At 43.5% G+C, this 21516-nt stretch overlaps 1 protein-coding gene across 4 annotated transcripts in view; it reads right to left on the bottom strand.

The window, feature by feature from the left end:
- The window catches only part of GPBP1L1 (GC-rich promoter binding protein 1 like 1), an 80918-nt gene that overhangs the window by 20043 nt on the left and 39359 nt on the right, over positions 1–21516 (bottom strand). For all 4 annotated transcript variants that reach the window (XM_020987602.2, XM_078156610.1, XM_020987598.2 and 1 more), the window contains 4 exons: positions 17137–17266; positions 16418–16704; positions 12219–12291; positions 4928–5121 (listed from right to left, as the gene is read on the bottom strand). In XM_020987602.2, coding sequence (XP_020843261.1) covers positions 4928–5121; positions 12219–12291; positions 16418–16704; positions 17137–17266 — 684 coding nt within the window. The remainder of the gene's footprint in view (positions 1–4927; positions 5122–12218; positions 12292–16417; positions 16705–17136; positions 17267–21516) is intronic.

Here is a 21516-nt window from a genome sequence, read left to right on the forward strand (position 1 = left end):
CCTATCTTCCCACCTCGAGCTCCAGACCTCGCTCACTGTCGCCTGACATTACTAGGCCAGAAGCAAGGCAGGCTCTCCCAGCTCTCACGCTACTCAATCAGCCTGTCTTCTCTTTCAATTGGCCATTTCCCTTTTGACATCTTTGACTCCTGTTGCTTATGTTTCATGGGCCTCTCCACTGCCACCTGTGGGATGATGATTTTAAATGTTGAAACTGTTGTGGTCCATATCTCATGACTACATAATATCACCTTTAGAGATATAAAAAGTAAGCTTTTGTTTCTGGGAGGTGTTTGGGGTCATTAAAGGAGCTCTGTGGTCTCCTGAAGGTAATTTAATTCCTTTTCCTCCTCTTGCTTAACTCAGGACCCATTTCACCAACCACCTGTACTGTTTTTCCTAGTGGCTAAAATCTTTTTTTTCCCTTTTTTTTGGTGAGGCCATTAGGGTTAAGTGAACTTGCCCAGGGTCACACAGCTAGTAAGTGTCATGTGTCTGAGGCCAGATTTGAACTCAGGCCCTCCTGACTCTAAGGACAGAGCTCTTTCCACCGTGCCACCTAGCTGCCCCTAAAATCCTTTTCATTTAAATTGCATGTCATAATCTGGGCAAAGGAGAGCCTTCAGGTTCTTGATTTTTCCTGTGTCAATGTTGAAGTTAAACTACTTTGAGGAGAATACTACAGACTGTCTAGCACCATGTCATCCACCAACAAGGCTACCTGAAGGACATGACTATTCACACGGGAGTCCGTTTGCACCTGGGACTCTACCCTAGGGCTCCTCCACCATGGTGGCGAACACCTTTATTGAGGGTATTTCCCTGTTTTCCGTCAGTGAATTAAGCATCGACTATGTGCCTGGAATTGTACTTGGTGCTGAAGATATAACAAGAGGCCCCAAACCTGTTCAAAATAAAAAACCAGTCCTGGCTCTCAGGGAGCTCTTAGTCTGATGGGGCAGATAACAGCCAAACAATTATGTCCAAACAAACCACAGGCAGGAGAAATTGGGAAGGCATTAGCATTAAGGGAGATCAAGAAAGGCTTCTTGTAGAAGGTGAGATTTTAGTTGGGACCTAAAGGAAGTCAGAGCAGAGGACAGAGAATATTCCTGGGGCCGAGACATGAAACATCTTGTTCACGGAACCCCCTGAGGGCCAGTGGTACTGTATGGAAGAGTACGTGTAGGGGCAGTAAGGTGGAAGAAGACCGGAAAGGCAGGAGGGGGCTGAGTCATGAAGATTTCGAATGCCAAACAGAGCATTCTGTATGTGATCATGGAGGTGATGGGGAGCCACTGAAGTTTACTGGTGTCTCTGTGTGCGTGTGTGTGTGTGTGTGTGTGTGTGTGAGAGAGAGAGAGAGAGAGAGAGAGAGAGATATGGTCTGATTTGCTCTTTAGGAAAATCACTTTGGCAGCTGAATACAGGATGGACTAGAAGAGGGAGAGATTTCAGGCAGAGGCCCACCAGCAGGCTATTAACAACAGTCACAAGAGCATGAAAGCATGAGAGCCAGATTGGTGGCAGTGTCAAAACAGAGGTGGTGGAGGTGGGGTGTAAATGAAAGATGTTGCGAAGGCCCAATCAACAGGACTTGGCAAGAGACTGGATATGGGGGGGAGGGGTGAAAACAGTCAAGGATGACACCTACTGAAAGCCTGGGTGGCTGGGAGGCTATATGGTAGCACCTTTGATAATAACAGGAATGTTTGAAAAATAGGAGAGTTTCGGGGAAAAAACTGTAAGTTCAGTTTTGGACATGCTGAGTTTAAGAAGTCTGCAGGATGTTCAGTTCAAGATGTCCAACTGGCAGTTGGAGATTTAAGACTGGAGGTCAGCAGAGAGGGCAGGGCTAGATAAGCAGATCTGAGAATTATCAGGATAGAGTTAACAAGTGAATCCACAAGAGCTGACTGAGAAAAAGCCATTAGATTGGGCAATTAAAAGGTTGTTACTAATTCTGGAGGGAGCAGTTTCAGCCGAATGATGAATTCAGGAACCAGACTCTGTTAGGAACAGAGTGAGAAGATGGAAAGTAGAGGCACCTAATGTAGACTTTTCAATGAGTTGAGCCACACAAGGTAAGAAGAAATATAGGCCAACAGGGACGGAGGGACCCAGTGAGAGTCTTTTTGAGAAAGGGAGAGACAGGCATATTTGTAGTTGGAATGGAAGCAGCCAGTATACATGGAGAGACAGAAGATAAAGAAGAAAAAAAAATGAGGATGATGTTTTATGACTTGCCTTTCTATTAAAGGAATGCTTAGTACCCCAGTTCACTTCACTTTAAGATGGACAGAATTACAAGCATTATCTTGAAGTCAGGGACTATATTTCTGCCTTTCTTTGTGTCCTTGGGGCTTATCCCAGTACCAGGCACATAGCTACTCCAGAAATTTAGACCCTCCACCTCTTGCAACAACTTCCTAACTAGCCTCCAACACTTAACTCTCTCCTCACTTCAGTTCATTCTTCATACCTCTGACAAAATAATTTTCATTAAATACAGATCTGATCATGTCACTACTCTATTCAATCCCAGCCATTTCCTATTATTTCTAGGATAAAATATACATTCCTGTATCTTAAAAGCCTTCACAAATGGGCTCCAACCTAACTTTCAGCCTCACTGGACATCATCCCCACTCTTGAACTCTATGTATGAGCCAGCCTCCTGATCCTCACACACGATACTGCCTCCTGTCTCTAATCCTTTGCACCTGCATTCCCTGAGCCTCAAATGCCTTCTATCATTACTTCTTTTCCTTTAAGACATAGCTCAAATACCACCTTTCACAGGAGGTCTTTCCCGGTCCTTCTCATTGCTAGTGTCTTTCCTAACAAACTACTTTGTATATAAATTTGTATTTGTTATATTTTAAATTTATGCTACCCTTTAATGCACTTGTTACCTCTATTAGAATACAGTCAGCTTCTTTCCAGAAGGGAGTGTTTTTTTGGGGGGTTTTTTTGCTTGTTGGTGAGGCGATCGGGGTTAAGTGACTTGCCCAGGGTCACACAGCTAGCAAGTGTTAAGTGTCTGAGGCTGGATTTCAACTCAGGTCCTCCTGACTTCAAGGCCAGAGCTGTATTCACTGTGCCACCTAGCTGCCCCTGAGCAGAGACTGTTTGGCTTATCCTTGTTGCTTTTGCAGGACTTGAACTCAGTAGGCACTTAATAAATGCTTGTTGCTTGATTGATTTTTACACATTTAGACCTGAAAATGACTTCAGAGATCAGATTCTCTACAGTCTCTGAGGGCCTACCATCCCTTTGGGTTCTAAGAACAATCACTTTACTAGTTGTAATCTTGTTTCTTTTCCTGGACCTTGCCCCATCTATCACCTCCAATCTGTTCCCCTCTCCATTGCTTCCTTTCACTATTATTTCACAAGTCCTTCTCTATCTCATTTTTTTCTTTCCTTGTCCTACTTGAACGAGGTGTTTGCAGCTGCTATCACTGTTTCCAACATGTCATTTTTCTCTTTGTTGAGGTGGAAATTCCCTCCAGTGATGTAGATCAGTCAACAAGCTTTAATTAAGTATCTGCTGTGTGCCAGGCCCTGTGCTAATTGCTATTGTACAAAGCAAAGAATGAACACTGTCCCTGTTCTCAAAGACTTCCCAGTCTAAGAGGACCATCAGATCATCAATCATTCTGTAATCTTAAGAATCTCAGACTTGCTTGGGACACTGAAAAGTTGTGACATGGCCATGATCACAAGCTGTCTGTAGTAAAGGTAGGCTCTGAATCCAGTTTTTGCCTTCTAATCTATCAAATCTTGTAATCCAGCCTCTAACAATCAGAGGCAGGTGGACGGTGTAAGTGGATAGAATGCTGGGCCTAGAATCAGGAAGAGCTGAGTCTAAATCCAGCTCTGTGACCCTGGCCAAGTCATGTAGTATCTGTTTGTCTCAGTTTCCTCAACTGCAAAATGGGGATAATGATAGCACCTACATCACAGGGTTGTTGTGAGGATCAAATGAGATCATATTTGCAAAGCAATGTGTGCACTTCCTTATTTCTTCCCTAGTCCGTTATACTAAACTACTCTCTCCTCCACCATCTACAGTCTGGCTTCAGACCCTACCGCATGATTACAACTTCCTTCTGAAAGATCACCCATTACCTAATTGCTAAATCCAGTGGCCTTTGCCCACCCCTCACCTCCTTCCTCTCCTGACTTCTGGGACATCTCGGGGCAGCTCCTTTCCTCCTACTGCCTCTTAAGCAGAGGTGTTTCTAAGATTCAGTTCTCTGCTGTTGGTGCTTTTCTCCCTCGACATCCACCCTCATCACTTCCGTTCTCATCATCTCAATGCACAAAACACTTCCATGACCCACCCCCAAGTCCCAGTCCCTCACAAATCCCCAAACTGCTTCACACCCAATGACTTGTGAGTCAGCTTTTTGCTCTGCTGATTCACAATTTTTCTCCTGATATTCCACTGGCTGGGAATACCTTTCTTCCTTTATCTATCCTGTAATACCCAGATCAAACACTTTCTCTCCTATAGATTCTTCTCCTTTTGGATTCTAGTAGCAGCTGTCTGTACAATCATTTGGCAATGAATCATGTACGACCCTGTGAAATCAATTGTTACTATGTATGTTTTGTTTCAAAGTACATGGCAAATCGTAGGCAGGGAGGGCCATGCTTAACTGCTCTTTGTAAATACCATGATACCTCACCCAGCACGCTGTTAACTTGTAGATGTGAGAGTTCCTTCACTTCACATAGACTAAGCTCACTGGGATCAAGAACTGCGACTATTCTTGGTTATGCCCACAGCACCCACTAGTTGGTGGGCACACACCAAGTTCTCAATAATTATTTGCTCAATTAACAAATAAGGTGAAACTCAAGTCCTCTCTGTTCCACCTCAAAAGCCTTCATCACGCAAACTAGCAATCTCTGGTACCTTGGAAGGAGGTGCTGCCGGCTTTGGGACGAGGTTTTTGTAGACACTTGGGACAATAGTTGTGGGCTTGTTCCCATTTGCAAGGTGAGGTCCTGGTGAGGTGAATGCAGCAGAGAAGGCAGCGGCAGGATCCTCTTTGGAAACCTTTTTGATGACCAGCATCTTGGTAGGTTGCTTGGCACTGGGAGGATTTTCTGTGAAAGACAGTAATTCAGAATGGGTAGAAGAAAACATAGTACAGGCCTAGGCAGCAGGGACCCTCTAGCTTCTTATCCCTTAATTTCTGGGGAACACAAAAGAATATGATCAGCAGATTTTAAATTTCTTGAGCACTGGCTCTAGAGCCAGAGGAGCCAGGCTCAAATCCTGCCTCTATACCTGGGACTATAGCTAAGACACAGAACTTCCCTGGGCCTCAGTTTCCTTATGAGGGGGTTAGATGAGAAGGCTTCCAAGGTCCCTTCCAACTCTAGATCTGAGGCTATGATCCTTGAGAGCACATAGGCAGAAAAGTGCTTTCTGAGACAGAAACAAAGTCACAACAAGACTGCCCTTTCCCTTAGCCCTGTCCCAGCCCAGATTGCTCCACTGTTCACAGGGCTTGGGGGAGATGCAAGTCACCAAATCTACTTACTCCTCCTAGGGAAATGGAGGACTACTAGGGCTTGCCATCTGCCCTACTGCAGCCTCTTATGGTTCTCTAGGCCTTACCAACTGCCTTGCCTCTATTCCCTCCAAATGCCTAGCAAAGCCAGGACCCTGGCCCCACACACTGACACAGACCAAGTACTCCTAAGCCTTTCAATGTGCTCTGCAGCTGAACTCTCTTTTATATACTACCTTCCCCAATCAGAGTGTGAACGTCTTGAGAACAGGGACCGTCTCACTTTTTGTTAGTCCCTAGAGCTGAGCACAGTGCGTGGCGCATAGTAAACATTTAATAAATACCTTTTCAATCTTTCACTGGTTCATTCCTAGGAGAAATGCTTAAAAAATACCTATTTATTAAGGAATATTAAGATGGAACAGAGTCCCTCTCCCAAGCTACGGCACTAGAAGGTAACAAAGATGAGGTTGTGAGCCTTCTGACATGAGGCAACAACATCAAAAAGCCACCTAAAGAACAGCTACTGTCTAGGAGAGACATCAGCAGACCTCAAAGATCGAAGACAAGGTGTGGCTCCATGGAGGCCTAAGATCCAGGCCATGAGACACCTGCTTGTCACAGGGTACAAGTAGTATGACCATTAGGGTGCCTTCTGAATCTAATTTACAGAAACCACATTTTGATTCTGCTTAGGAGGATGAGAAGAAGAATAAGAAGGGAGTATAGCCTTCTAAGCAAAAAGATAATGAGAGTCTGTCTTGTTCTAAGCAAATTCTCTAAAAGTCTACCCTGGCTCCATCTCAAGGTGTCACAAACTGGGACAGCTCCTCAAGAGTGGTGTGTGTGGGGGCAGAGCCAAGATAGCAGAGTGAAAACAGTGACTAGCTTGACCTTTCCCCCAAAGCCCTCCAACTATCTGTAAAAAATGACTCTAAACAAATTCTAGAGCAGCAGAACCCATAAAAAGAGAGAGTGAAACAAATTTCCAGTCCAAGACAACCTGGATAGTTGATTGGAAAGGTCTACTAAGCCAGGCTGGCAGAGGAATGCAGCTCTGTGTGGGCATGTAGGCAAAGACCAGGCCTCAGTGAACCTGGAGCAGGCCTCAGAGGACTGAATCACAGGCAGCTGTGGCAGCTTCCAGACTTCTCAACCCACAAACACCAAAGATAACTTAGAAGGTCAGTAGGAAAGGTCTGTGACCACAGTGAGAAACAAGTTCAGTCCCAGCACAGCCCCGGGTCAGCAGCTGCTTCCAGACCTTCCGGCCCACAGACTGAGGGGGAATCAAGTAGCTGATCATGGGGATTGTAGGGATCTCTTTGTTGGTGCTGAGGCAGGGTTCTCTTGCTTTGCCCGTGCCTAGATCTGGGTCACAGTTCTCAGTGGTGATCCTGGGGCAAGGAGTAGCACTGGTGTTGTGGAGCTTGTAGTGGTGGTGCAGAGGGAATCCTCCTCAGAGTTCCAAGGCAGAAAAGAGTGCTTGTGGTCACTCACAGACCAGAAGCCCGGCCAGGAAAGGAGTAGAACACCTTGCCCTTGATCGTACCACCTTGGAAGAACTGAAAACTTACAGGTCCCTAGGAGTATCTCCGAAAACAGATGCACAAAACCCCCAAAGCTTGGGACATACATTCTCCACACTGGAAGCAGACCCCTATCTTAACAAAGAGTTTAAAACTCAAATAATTGGCTGGGAACATGAGTAAACGGCATGCCAAAAAAAAAAAAAGTCAGATCATAGAATCTTTCTTTGGTGACAAAAAAGATCAAAACATACAACCAGAAGAAGACAACAAAGTCAAAGCTCCTACATCCAAAGCCTCTAAGAAAAACATGAATCAGTCCCAGGCCACGGAAGAGCTCAAAAAGGATTTTGAGAAGCAGGTAAGAGAAACAGGAAAAACTGGGAAGAGAAATGAGAGTGATGCAAGAAAATCATGAAAAACTATTTAACAGCTTGCTAAAGGAAACTCAAAAAAATACTGAAGAAAATAACACCTTAAAAAATAGCCTGACCCAAATGGCAAAGAGGTCCAAGAAGCCAATGTGGAGAAGAATGCCTTAAAAAGCAGAATTGGCCTGATGGAAAAGGAAGTCTGAAAGCTCACTGAAGAAAATAAGTCCTTGGGGCAGCTAGGTGGCTCAGTGGATAGAGTACCGGCCCTGGATTCAGGAGGACCTGAGTTCAAATTCAGCCCCAGACACATAACACTAGCTGTGTGACCCTAGGCAAGTCACTTAACCCCACTGCCTAGCAAAAAAACCAACCCCCCCCAAAAAAAAACCCCAACAAAAAAAAAGAAAATAAGTCCTTAATAGAATAGAGCAATAGGGAAACTAGTGACTTTATGAGAAATCAAGACATTGTCAAACAAAACCAAAAGAATGAAAAAATAGAAGACAATGTGAAATATCTCATTGGAAAAACAATGACCTGCAAAATACATCCAGGAAATAATTTAAAAATTACTGGATTATCTGAAAGCCATGATAAAAAAAAAAAGCCTAGACATTATCTTTCAAGAAATTATCAAGGAAAACTGCCCTACTATTCTAGAATGAGAGCATAAAATAGAAATTGAAAGAATCCACCCATCACCTCCTGAAAGAGATTCCTAAAGGAAAACCCCTTGGAATATTGTAGCCAAATTCCAGAGTTCCCAGGTCAAGGAGTAAATATTACAAGCAGCCAGAAAGAAACAATTCAAGTATTGTGGAAACACAATCAGGATAACACAGGATTTAGCAGCTACTACATTAAGGGATTGTGGGGCTTGGAATATGATATTCTGGAGGCCAAAGGAGAGAGGATTACAGCCAAGAATCACCTACCCAGCAAAACTGAGTATAGTCCTTCAGGGGAGAAATAGACATTCAGTGAAATAGAGGACTTTCAAGCATTCCTGATGAAAAGACCAGAGCTGAATAGAAAATCTGACTTTCAAATACAAGACTAAAGAGAAGCATGAAGAGGTAAACAGGAAAGAGAAATCATAAAGGACTTATTAAAGGCTGAACTGCTTACATTCCTATATGGAAAGATGATATTTGTAACTCATGAGACCTTTGTCAGTATTAGGGTAGTTGGAGGGAAAAAATTATATGTATATATAGATAGATAGAGGGCACAGGGGAGTTGAAAATGAAGGGGTGATATCTGGAAAATGAAATTAAGGGGTGAGAGAGGATTATACTGGAAGAAGAAGAAAGAGAGGTAGAATGGGGTAAATTATCTCACATAAAACACACAAGAATAGGCTTTTACAGGGGATGGGAAGTGTGGGAAGGTGACAGGGAATGAGTGAATCTTATTCTCATTGGATTTGGCTCAACTGGGTATGGAAATCTACCTTACTTATAGGTAAATAGGGGGGAAAGGGATACGAGAGCAAAGGGATGATAAAGGGGAGGGCAGACTGAAGGAGAGGGTAATCAGAAGCAAACACTTCTGAGGAGGGACAGGGTCAAAAGAGAGAATAGAATAAACGGGGGTGGGGGGAGGGTGGGATAGGATGAAGGGAAACTGTTAGTTTTCCACAACATGACTACTATGGAAGTGTTTTGCATGACTACACATGTATAACCTGTATTGAGCTGCTTGCCTTCTCAATGAGGGTGGGTGGGCAGGGAGGGAGAAAATCTGGAACCCAGTTTTAAAAATAAACGTTAAAAATTGTTTTCACATGCAACTGGGAAATAAGATATATAGGCAATGGGGTATAGAAATCTATCCTGCCCTACAGGAAAATAGAAGGGGAAGGGGATAAGAGAAGTGGAGGGAGATAGAAGGGAGGGCAGATTAGGGGAAGGGGTATTCAGAATGCACACCATCTTGCAGTGGGGGGAGGGATGAGATGGGGAGAAAATTTGGAACTCAAAATCTTACGGAAATGAATATTAAAAGCTAAAAATAAATAAACAAATAAAAGAATGGTTTGTGTTTGGTGTCTGCTCTAAAGAGAGAGGGAGAGGGAAAGGGAGTGAAGAGGAAGGTAAGGGGGGAGAGAAGAGGGAGACGAAGAAGAGAAGGAAATGTGAGGGAAAGGAAAGGAGGAGAAATAGAGAGAAGAGCAAAGGAGACAAGAGGAAAGGAGAGGCAGAGAGAGAGAGGAAGAGAGGAGTCAGAGGAAACAAAAGAAGGAAAAGGTAGAAAAAGAGGCCTGAATCTGTCACCTTGGTGTGGCTAATACTAGCTCTATTCACTGTAAAGTTTCTATTGTGGGTTGTTGAAGAGTATTCAGAGGGGAACCAATAGTAAGGTAGTAGTGACTTGGTAAACCAGTGCTAGAATGGCACACATGCCTTTCAGTCTCCTTGGAGGTTTCTCAGGTATAGCCCTGGCTTCTCTTAACTGCTTAAATTGCCTGCCTGTACTACCTGCAAGTATGTGAGGTGGGTGCAGTCAGTGGCTCTGGCAGCAGGGGCTTCAATAATTTCAGCAAATTTGATAGAGTGGAAGCATTATTACTGACAAATTATTTTGAAAAAAACAGTGTTAATTAGGGGGATCAGGCAAGGCTTCCCATAGGAGGGAGCACCTGAGCTGAGGCTATCCTGAAGCTAGGGGTTCTAAGAGGCAGGGGTAACAGGAGGGGCTTTCTAAGCCTGGGGATAGCGGGTACAAAGGTACTCAATTCAGGAAACCGAGAGTGGGCGAGCCAGTTTGACTGGATTGTAGAATGTATGAAGGGGAGGTAATGTGAAAAGAAGCCTGGAAACAGGTTACAGCCACAGCACGAAGGGCTTTAAATGCCAAGTTAATGTGTTTGCATTTTATTCTAAAGAGAAAAGGAAGCCACTAAAGGTCTGTGAATAGGCAAGCACCAGAGTCAGCCATGAGCTTAGGAATAATCTTTCAAGAACTCTTAGGAGGATGAACTGAAGAAGGGGCATGCTGGAGGCTGGAACTCAAAAGAGAAGGCTACTGCGGGAGTCTACAACAAGAGATAGCAAGGGCCTGAATTTGGATACTAGTTCTCCTCTGTAGTGTGTGAACAGAGGGAGAAGTAATGGCCACTGTCTGGATACTGGTGAGGGAGATAAGATGGAAGGACTAAGGTTTACTGGGAGGTTAAGTATCTGGATGTCTATGCCACCCTCAGCAGACAATGAAGGGAGGGAGTTAAGCTCTGGTCACAGTAGTCTGAGACGCTCATACAACCTAAGTCCTGCAGGCAGCTGGTGACCTGGGACTGGACACTGGAGACAGAAGCAAGTTGGGCGCCATCTGCCCAGAGCCTGAACCCAGAAGAGCTAAGGCCCAAAGCGGAGAGACAAAATTTCAGGGAGGGCAATGCTGTCTCCCTTTAGACACTCCCCAGATACATGTGAATATTCCAACAGTGTTTCATACAACAAGAATCATAAAACCACAGCAATGGAAGGGAACTCTGTGTTCATCTCATCTAACTTACAGCTGAGAATTTTTGACACTCTCTCCATCAAGTAATGAGTCTCAAGAGTTGGGGAAGGCATTAGGAGACTCACTCTACAGCTCTGTTAGACTTCTCGTGCAAGAAAGTTCTTCCTGGTATCAAGACATGCTCTATCTTTCTCCGTCTGCTGCTTCTAGAGGTGCTTTCCAGGAGACCAAGAACAGCCAGAGCAAGTCAAATTGATTTTCTAGAAGAGCTACTTGAATGCAGTGGTCACATCCTCCAACACCCTTGGCAAAAACTTCTTTTTTTTCTAGACTAAACACCTGCAACCTAAGCAGCATGGGCTTAAGTGCCTGTATCACCACGATCACCTTCAGCTTGTCAATATCTTTTTTAAAATGTAGCTCTCAGAATTTAACATATTGCTCTAAATACAGTGTGCGACCAGGGCAGAATACGATTAGAATGCCACTCTCCCCATTCTAGAACAAAGAACTAGAACCTTTACTGCCTTATGGACCCCTTTGGGTGGTCTGAAGTCTACAGATGCCTTCCCAGAAGAATGTCTAAAATGCACACAAACCACACACACACACACAGAGACAAAGGAAACCATCTATCTCTAATTAGTTTTCAAAATTAAAAAGTCAAATTTATGGAACCCAGGTTAAGAACCTCTGTTCTAGATCTTCTGCCTTTTAATGTACCCTAGAATTGGATTAGCTTTTTAAAATTGCCACACTATAGTTCATTATTACACCTGTGGTCCACTAAAAATCTAAAGTCTTTTTCTGTACAGACTATTGTGCTGCCATGCATCTACTGTCTTGTTGTAGGCTAGCAAGTCAACAAGCATTTATTAAGCACTTACTATGTGTGCTAGGCATTAATAATACTAAATAAAGGCAAAAATACCTCCTGCCTCGCCTACACATTCCAATGGGTGAGACAACACAGACAGAACTATCCACAGAACACAGAAGATCTGGGAAAGGCCTTCTGCAGCAGTACAAACTATCCTTAAGAAGGTGATTATTTTTAACATGTGAAGGACTTGATGTTTCTCTCTCTCAAATTTCACCTTCTCGATTTGGCCTATAATTCTGGCCTGTTTACACTTGCTGACATACTTTATTACCTGGAGAAAGCCTTGCTGAGCACTCTCACAAGGGGAACAATAATTACTGGGGCCAACAAATGGAAAGTAATAAAAGGAAAATGATTTTATTCCTTTCCCCTGAGCATAAGCCGAGTTTAATTTATGCCCCTCAAATTTTCTAGGAGAGAAGAGAGCTTCACCTACCCCATACTCCAGAAGGGGTCCCAACAGGTCTGCTTGGATGATTCTGTTTCCCAGCTTCTGGATTCAAAGATGGCTATAAAAACCAGCGAAAAACATTAGTACACAGCAGCTTATTTTGGCCATATCTTCTCTACAATATCCAGCATCATAAAATGTAAGTGAAAATTATGTAAGAAGAATGTCTAGTATTTACCCAATTTAGCAGCGTGCAAAATAGGACAACAAACACCCACTGATAGCCCACATGAGTGGGTTGCTATATGTTCACTCAAAATTCAGTCCTAATCTTTTTTTTTTTTAAAGGTAATTGGGGTTAAGTGACTTGCCCAGGGTCACACAGCTAGTAAGTGTCAAGTGTTTGGTCTGAGGTCACATTTGAACTCAGGTCCTCCTGACTTCAGGGCTGGTACTCTATCCACTGTGCCACCTAGCTGCCCCTAAGTCCTAATCTTTTTGCCTGCAGTCATGATTTCTTTCCTTCAGAAATTTTACTGCACTGTTGGATGTTCAATTCAATCCAAAGAACTTCTGAAGATAACAACCGCTGTCTCTGTGCTCAAGAGCTCTGTCCTCCGTCACACAAATAGGTTTTGTTTCATCCCTTTAATTCAGAACATATATCACATGTTTTAAAAAAAAAAACCTTGAGCGCCACCCCCCTACGCTGCCTCCTCACCTCCCCCCCAAAAAAACAGGCCTCACTTGCCCAGGCTAAGAAAGATTCAGCTCAGTGCTTCTGAAGATGAGAATCACCCATAGTCACTGTTAACTATTGACTGACTACTTTCACGCGTATAAAGCACTTTCCTCACAATCTTAGTAGGAAAACAGTGACCTATAGGCTTTCGTGACCATTTTACAAATAAGTCAACTGAGGCTCAGAGTAATCAGGAGTGTCTTGCATAGGGTCTCACAGCTTGTGTATCTCTGAGTTAGGATGGGAGGCTGGTCAGGTTTTTCTAATGACTATAAGATCAATAGCTGTTCCCACTCACTCTACCAGCCTGCTCAACCATTCAGAGTGTCTAATAATACACAAAAAGGTCCTGTAGCCTATGAAAACTACAGGATAAAAGAAAATGTGCATGACCTATTAAGGGCCTTCCAATATGACAGGGAAGATGAGATGTATAAAAAGCATGCTAACACAAGCTGAATACAGCATACACACATAACCCAAATGGTGTCATAAAAGTGTGTTTAACAAATAGCCATGGGAATCCAGGATCATGGAAAAAATGTCCTCTGATTGTGCCTAGGGGAGAATGGAGGTGGCAATCTGGACAGCCTTAAAGGATAGAAAGAATTTCTATAGGTGAGCTTGCGGAGGTGGGAGGGGAGAAAATCCGTTTATTCAGGTAGCTGGAATGGAGTGGGCCAAGGCACAAAAGGGACAATGTGTTGGGTATATTCCAGTTGGAAAGTAAGTATGGGTTGAGATCATAAAAGTCTTTGACTGCCTGGCCCAAGAGTTTGTCCTTTACTGTCAGTCTACAAGAACGCTGTGTTTAATAACTTCTTTCTCAGGGTAAATCTAAGCATGACGTAGTAAACATTCATAGTGTTTCCAAGGTTGCTTTATGATGGACTAAAATTTGAAATCCGCTAACAGTCTTAGCAGAATAAAATGCAAGATGAGACAAATGTGATTTTGATCTTTTTGTATTCAGACAAACAGGAAACAAAGACAATAAAATGTCAGCAGTTGAGGCCCATTATTAGCTGGCACCAGATCATTTTTATTTTAAAAATCAGGGGTCTCAAGAAACTGTATCCAAGTGGAATCCCCCACTCTGTTAGAAATCCTAAGCATGTTAGTAAAGAAATGCCAAGGAAAAAATGATTAGGAAGTCTTAAAAGTTCTGTTCACGAAGAAAAGTGGCAGATGGGTTTCATTATAGACAACTGTACAGCAATGAAATCCAGGAAAGGGACAAGGAAGGAGTTACAGAGCATGTCCTACAGACAAAATTCAAAGACGTCATACTGCCACAGCATATTCCTCACAACAACCCTGTGAGGCAGGTAGGGTAAATGACACTATTCCTATTTCAGAGTAGAGAAAAGGGAGGCTCAAAGAAGGGATCTGACTTGTCCAAGGTCAGGCAAATGCTACGTAGTAGGAAATAAGACCTCAGGTCTCATGAGTCTAAGGCTCTTTGCATCACATCACGCTGTCTGTTTGGCAGCCTTTGGCCAACAGTTCAGTATATGTTACTGTGGCCAAGAAGCAGTTGGGAATGACCATGAAAGATATCAGTAACAAGGTTACAAAACCTGGGCGCTTCCTTCTGCTGCAGGAAAGTAAGTGACAGGGTGGGGTCAGGGAGCTGCAGTATGGGGACAGACCTGCAAAGCAGGAATATCAAAGACAATAACTGGGACCAGCATTGGAGAAATAAACAGGGGCTTCGCTCTGACAAAGGAGGACAAAGGGGCCTTCTCCACAAGCTTCAGTGAAGGAAATGTACGACAAAGTTAAGACAGGAAGGGCAGAAAAGAGAAAAAACAATCAACTCAGATAAAATCCTGCTGCCCATGAGAAAAAACCCAACACTATATTAAGAGACATTAGGATTCTAGGTTCAAAATGTGGAATTAGACTGGGCTTTGGAAATTATCTCAGTCCAATCCCCTAATTTTGACAGAAAAGAAAACAGATCTTGAGACGTCAATCGATTTGCCAGAAAGCAGCAGAGTGAGATGAGTCCAAATAACAAAAACCCAGGGTTCCTCCCCTAACCTAATGTCAAGGAAGACACTTATGCCTTTATACAACAAAAGTGTCACTGTCATACTCAAGACATGGACTAATGGGGAAAAAAGAATAAACCATAAATGCAACCCAGGAATGAGTGATTGAATCTTGGCTCCTCCACCTATAAACTTAGGATCCTTTATTTCCTCATAAGACATTACATTAACAGCAAAAATTTTTCGGGGGAGAAGGGGCGCGTTTAAGCAATGGGGTTAAGTGACTTGCCCAGGGTTACACAGCTAGTAAGGGTGAAGTGTCTGAGGCCAGATTTGAACTCAGGTCCTCCTGATTCCAGGGCCGGTGCTCTATCCACTGTGCCACCTAGCTGCCCCAACAGCAACAATTTTCTCATTCACTCAAAGAATACTGAGTTTTACTACAACCACATGACAAAGTGTCATAAATGCAAAATAACAAAATCTTCCCCATATTTGTCACATTTAAACTTTGCTAACAATTTTTGGAGAGAGGAAGGAGGACAGGATGCCTTCTAGATTTCTACTTACCAGAAGAAGCTTACCTACTCTATTTCTCTATTTTGTTTCCCTCTTACTCTTCCCTATGCAAAGTAATTACTGCTAATGGACATTAGAATCCTAAGCTTGAAACCTGGGAGTGATCATGGGGCACTATAGCACTGTAAATGGATTTTTCCCCCCAAACCATACCATTAAGTTTTTCTAGTTCTCTACTTGAAAACACGTTGCATAACCCAAATGGTGGGTTTAGATGCTAAGAGGCAAAGAGGTCAACACAGGAACATCAGGGTTTGTGCCAGCCATCTGTTATAGCTGTTACATCACCAAATCTTTTGCCCACAAGTTCTATGGGCACAGGCCATTTACTATAGCAACAGAGAGCAAGGGCAAGAGAAGGAACTCTTCATGATCAGCAGAAAACAAAATCCCTGTGAGCGGGTGTACTTTGTAATTACAGAGCATCAGATTTAGGAACGCAAAATACATCAGATAATTCATAACTCTGCAGTCTAGAAAATACCACTTTCCATGAAAGATGAAGCTAATCACTCATTAACACTTTATTTAAACAAGACTGAATGTGACTAACAGTAACAAGCGCTCAGGGACTCTCACAAAGCCCTCCCCTCTTCCTGTCAACTCTGACTCCTTCCTCTACAAAAGGCCTTCTGGACTTTGACTGAGAGGCTACAGGTTGGTTTCTGGTCCTGCTCTCCCACTATCTATGTGGCTCTTAAAAATTACCTTCCCCTCTCTGGCCACATAGTATCTTCCTCTGTAAAATGAAGAGGCTAGACTAGATGTTCACTAATGTCCCTAGCCTGATTCTAAACCTAAACTTAGTCATATCTACTTCTAGACTGTGTAATTTTGAAAAACAAAAAAAATTCTTGCCAAAGGGTCCTGACTTCCGCTATTATTATGCCACAGCCTTAGCTGCCCTTGGAAAGTTCCACACTTACAAAGTCTTCCTCCTCAAACTGCAACTTCTCCGCCTTCTCTTCTTTCTTTTCTTCCCTGGCCTCAGTAGGTGGCTTTTCCTGAAAGGCAGAGCCCTTGCGGGAGTGGAAGCTGCCATTCCAGTGGCGGTGGGTCCCTGCTCCCCCCCCGCCGCGCTGGCTCGCGCCATCGTGACCCCGGGCAGAGCCATGCCAGCCGGACTGGTTCCCAGCGAGTCCGGCATGTGTGCCCTTGGAGACACCCGAATCTACGGAGTCATGGCGGAGCAGGGAGGGTTGGTGCCAGGAATCTAACGTGGAAAGGAAAAGCAACAACACGTGTCAATGTGGCTCTCTGCTGGGAGTGTGGAGGGGGTGGGCCAGGGGCCTCTCATCTGGCTGAAGGCCCTGCCAGTCAGCCAATGGCTAGTCTGATTAGAATGACATGGATTATGAAATTGGAAAACTGAGCTAGAACGATGAAAGTTCAACTTTTCTTTCAATGCCAATTCCTGGAAAGATCCTTTTCAACTGCAACAAATGGTTTTAAATCCATCAGAAGACAAGCCTCTCCCACCCAGTAGAGAGCCCAGCTCGGGAGGGTACGAGCAGTACAGCCTCTACCTCAGACAGGTTCCTACATGGATGGAAGAAATGGTCTGCCTTCCGTCCATCTTTCCCAGGTGGTGCTTGCTGTACCACATGACTCTGACGTGAACAAGAGGATGCTGGGAATCACTCACCTCCTGGAGTCCGTAGGGGCCCATTGTTAAAAAAACCATCAGAGGAGTTATGTCTCCGGCGACTCACTCCAAATCGTCCTTCTCCTCGGGACAGGTGCTCTCCATGCTTTTCAAAGGTGGCTGCAGGAGACTAGGAAGAAAAAGACCAAAGAGGCAAATGCATGATTTAGTAGCCCAAGCTAGTCCCCTCTGACTTCTTCCTCTGGGTCAAACTGTGCTAGGGCCAAGCCCTAACATGGATAAACACCACCATGGCACTCACCAGCTCAAAACCCTCCAGAAGAAGCCTACCACTGCGCCGTGGGCAAAACACACCTCAGTTGAGCGCAAAAACCTTTCCACAATCTAGCTCTAACCTATCTTTCTGTGCTAAACAAGTACACATCTGGAATGCACTGCTTGCTTATCTCACGGCTTTCAAAAGCCTTCACTTCCATCGAGATTCAATTCTACATCCATTTCCTCCGTGACACTCTCATCACATTTTCCCCAACAAGCATCATGACTAAGCTTAATGAATAGAATCATGGTCTGAGAGCTGGAAAGGAACTTCCAACCAAAAGATATGTAATCTGGTTAAATTTAATTTGATCAAGGAAGTGAAGTTTTGAGAGGATATGTGACTTGTCTGATGCTGCCTTCAACAGGGATTCTGGGTAGGAGAGATCCTCTGTCGTCTCTAACAAATCTAACCCTTGTATTCCATCTATCGGTGTACCGGTCACATCTCTTTCTTGTCCCTAGATCTTCTTCCCCATCCCATTTACTGCATGAAAGAATATTTTTGAGAGACTGTCCTTAAAAAAAAAACAACAACCAAAAACCCAAGACACTTCTGCCAAGCCTACTCTTATGATGCTGAACACCGAGAAATACAGAACTCTGCAGGTTGGGTCCACGATCTCAACCGAGGCCTTCCTGCTTCTAATGATATCACTGCTTGGTGGACATTCTAACCTTCTCTTCTTGCCTCAAACCTTCTACCCCTGCCCCCAACACCTTCATATCCATTGGCAACTCCCTTTCCTTCGTAATTATTCTACACCCAAGTCCCTTGACCCAACTCCCACTATTCTTTCCTCTTTCGTTTTTACCGATGATAAATTTGTAGCTCTTTTCCTTGCTAAGACCAACCCTCGGTCCCTCTCTAAGAGCTTGCTCTTTTAGTACTCAGTCCACTTCTGCCTCCTAATTTTCAATCGTTCTTTATTCGCTGGATCCTTCCTTGTTCCCCAAAAAAATGTCCAAATCTCCTAATGTTAAAAAAAAAAAGCTAACATTTATACAGCTTAAGGGTTCATAAAGCACTTATCTGACCCTCACCACAACCCTGGGAATTAGGTGCTATCATTACTCCCATTTTACAGATGAGGAAACTGTGGCTGAGAGAAGGTAAGAAGTGACCTGCCCAAGTCTGAGGCCACACCTGAACTCAAGTCTTCCTGACTCTTGTGGAGTCATAACTCAGAGGATAGAGAGAACACTGGGCCTGGAGTCAAGAAAACCCAAGTTCAAATCCAACCTCAGACACATACTAGCTATGTGGCCCTAGGCAAGTGACTTAACCTCTGTTTGCCTGAATCCACTGGAAAAGGAAATGACAAACCACTCCAGTATCTTTACCAAGAAAACCCCATGGACAGCACTGGCATGCCATGGGTCCATGGGGTCATGAAGAGTTGGACATGACTGAACAACAACTTCCTGACTCTGGGTCAAGCTCTTTACTTCCTCAGGGAAAAGATAGGTGAAATTCTTTAGAGAAAGACAAGTCCAGGGAAATCGGAAGCTCTTATGAAAGAAGTTCTGAAGACATAAAAGAAACCCTTCTCATGAGGCAGGAAAGAGGAGATGTATCTGCCTGAAGACCCTGGCGTGGATGCACTAAGATTCTAAAATGAGATGTACAGGACACAACAGCAGATTCACATAATGGAAGATGAAAAATATGGGGCATGGTCATTTAGGGACAGTTTCAGGACTACTCAAAGTCAGAACAAACTAAGGCTCATGTGAATGCTAAGGATAACAAGGGCATTTTTAAGTTGTACCCTGGAAAAAGAGAAGGATCAAAGAAGGGAGAGGATTAGTAATTAGGATGACAGAGGGCAGAAAATATTCAACTTTCATTTTGCTTCCTATTTTCTCCTTCAAGGAGAAGAATGACAGGGAGTCAAGACGGAGGACTGAGAGGAAGAAGTACAGCCTACCTTGCTCACCAATCCTCTTCCATAAAGATTTACAGAGAGGGGGAAGAGATCTGGCCAGGAGTTTGCTGCTAGGAACATTTTAGTGCCCAGGGACTGAAAGAGGGCAGGGCACAGGGATGGGTGTCACCTGGCACCCATTCTGTTCTGCTGCTTGCTATCTAGTTCTGGGCCACAGATCCAGGGCAAGGAATAAGTACTGGAAGCAAACAGTAGCTCTGGTCCCAGAAGCAGAAGGGCAGAAATCACAGGCTAAAGGGGATCCAGTTCTGAACCTGAAGAGCCTTCCATCAGCTGAAATAACAGCAACTCAGTGAAGCAGCAGTCTGCTGAAACACCCACCAGAGGAAAAGCTGCCGGACCCAAATGTGGGTCAGGAACATACAAAGCTCAGAGCAGGAGGGCCAGGAGCAGACACTGCCCCACACTACATCCCTATAGGTGCAGACTTAGCAGCAGGAGGTAAGAGCTGGACAAGTGCTCAGGCCAGACAGTCTTCTCAGAAGTGGGCTAAACCCAGTATTAACATGAAGTCCAAGGTCAAGACAGCTAAAAGATGGCAAACAAATAAAAGAATCTGACCATAAAGAGCTATTCTGGCAACAAGGAAGCTCAAAATACAAACACAGAAGAAGAGAATAACTTGAATAAGTCTATAAGCACAGCCTCAAAGAAAAGAAATACATATTGGACACAAGTCCAACAAGAATTCCTAGGAGTGGGACAGCTAGGTGGTGCAGTGGATAGAGCACTGGCCCTGAAGTCAGGAGGACCTGAGTTCAAATGCGGCCTCAGACACTTAACACTTACTAGCTGTGTGACCCTGGGCAAGTCGGTTAACCCCAACTGTGTCACTGAGGGGGAAAAAAAATTTCTAGGAGAGATATGCAAGAATTAAAAAAAAAAGAGCTAAAAATAATTTTAAAAATCAAATGACAGCAGGAGAGAAAAAAAGAACGGGAGAAGAAGCAAAAGCTAGGGAGGAAAGAAATGAAGACAACTAACAGTTTGAAAAAATGGGGAATAAAACCGTGCTAAAGAAAGTAACTCCTTGAGAAGAAGAGTTGGCCAAATGGAAGCTAATGACTCTATGAGACATCAAGAAATAATAAAACAAAGTCAAAAGATGAAGAAGACAACAATGATGAAGAAACAATAAATTACCTAAAAGCCATGAACAAGAAAAGTAATCTAGACATCATATTTCAAGAAATCTTAAGATAAAACTTCCCAGTTATCTTAGAACCAGAAGGTCAAGTAAAAATAGAAAGAATTCATCAGTCACCTCCTGAAAGAAACCCCAAAATGAAAACTTGCAAAAATATTATAGCCAAAATCCAGAGTTCCCTGGTAAAGAGAAAAGTACTGTAAGAAGCCAGAAAGAAAAGAATTCAAGTACCGTGAAAGAACAATAATAATAATAATACTAATGATGATGATGATGACGACAGCTAACACTTATATAGTACCTACTATGTCCCAGACACTATGCTAAACACTCTACTATTATCAAGTCATTTGATCTTCACAACAACTCTTAAGAGGTAGGTGCTATATATCCCTATTTTACAGATGAGGAAACTGAGACAACAGAGGTTAAGTGAATTGACCAGGATTACATAGTTAGTGAGTATCTGATGCCACATTTGAACTCAGGTCTTCCAGACTCTAGGCCTGGCACTATATCCTCTGTGTCACCTACATGCTCCCTAAATCAGGATCATGCTAGATTTAGCAGTCACTATAATAAAGAAATGGAGAGCTTCGCACAAAATTCCAGAAGGCAAAGGATTTAGGCTTACAACCAAGAATAATCTACCCATCAAAACTGAGTATAATTCTACAGGGAAAATCAACCACCACCACCACCACCACAGCCCTTTAAAGAAACAGAAGGCTTTCAAGCATTCCTGATTTAAAGACTAGAGCTGAACAGCCATACAAACATATCTGACAAAAACAGAAGAATCAAGAGAAGAAAAGGTAAACATAAGTGAACAATCATAAGGAACTAAAACAAGGTTAAGTTGTTCAGGGAGATGAAACATTTATTCCCTCAGAGCTCTACCATCATGAGGGTTCATAGAGGAAGTTCTGTTGTATTTGGATGATCTCAGAAGAAGAAAGAAAGGGTAGAGAGGGAGATGAAGAATGGGAAAATAATCTCACACAA

Source organism: Phascolarctos cinereus, unplaced genomic scaffold (genome assembly GCF_003287225.1).
Source record: "Phascolarctos cinereus isolate Bilbo 61053 unplaced genomic scaffold, phaCin_HiC Scaffold_5;HRSCAF=322, whole genome shotgun sequence".
Taxonomy (NCBI): Eukaryota; Metazoa; Chordata; class Mammalia; order Diprotodontia; family Phascolarctidae; genus Phascolarctos; species Phascolarctos cinereus.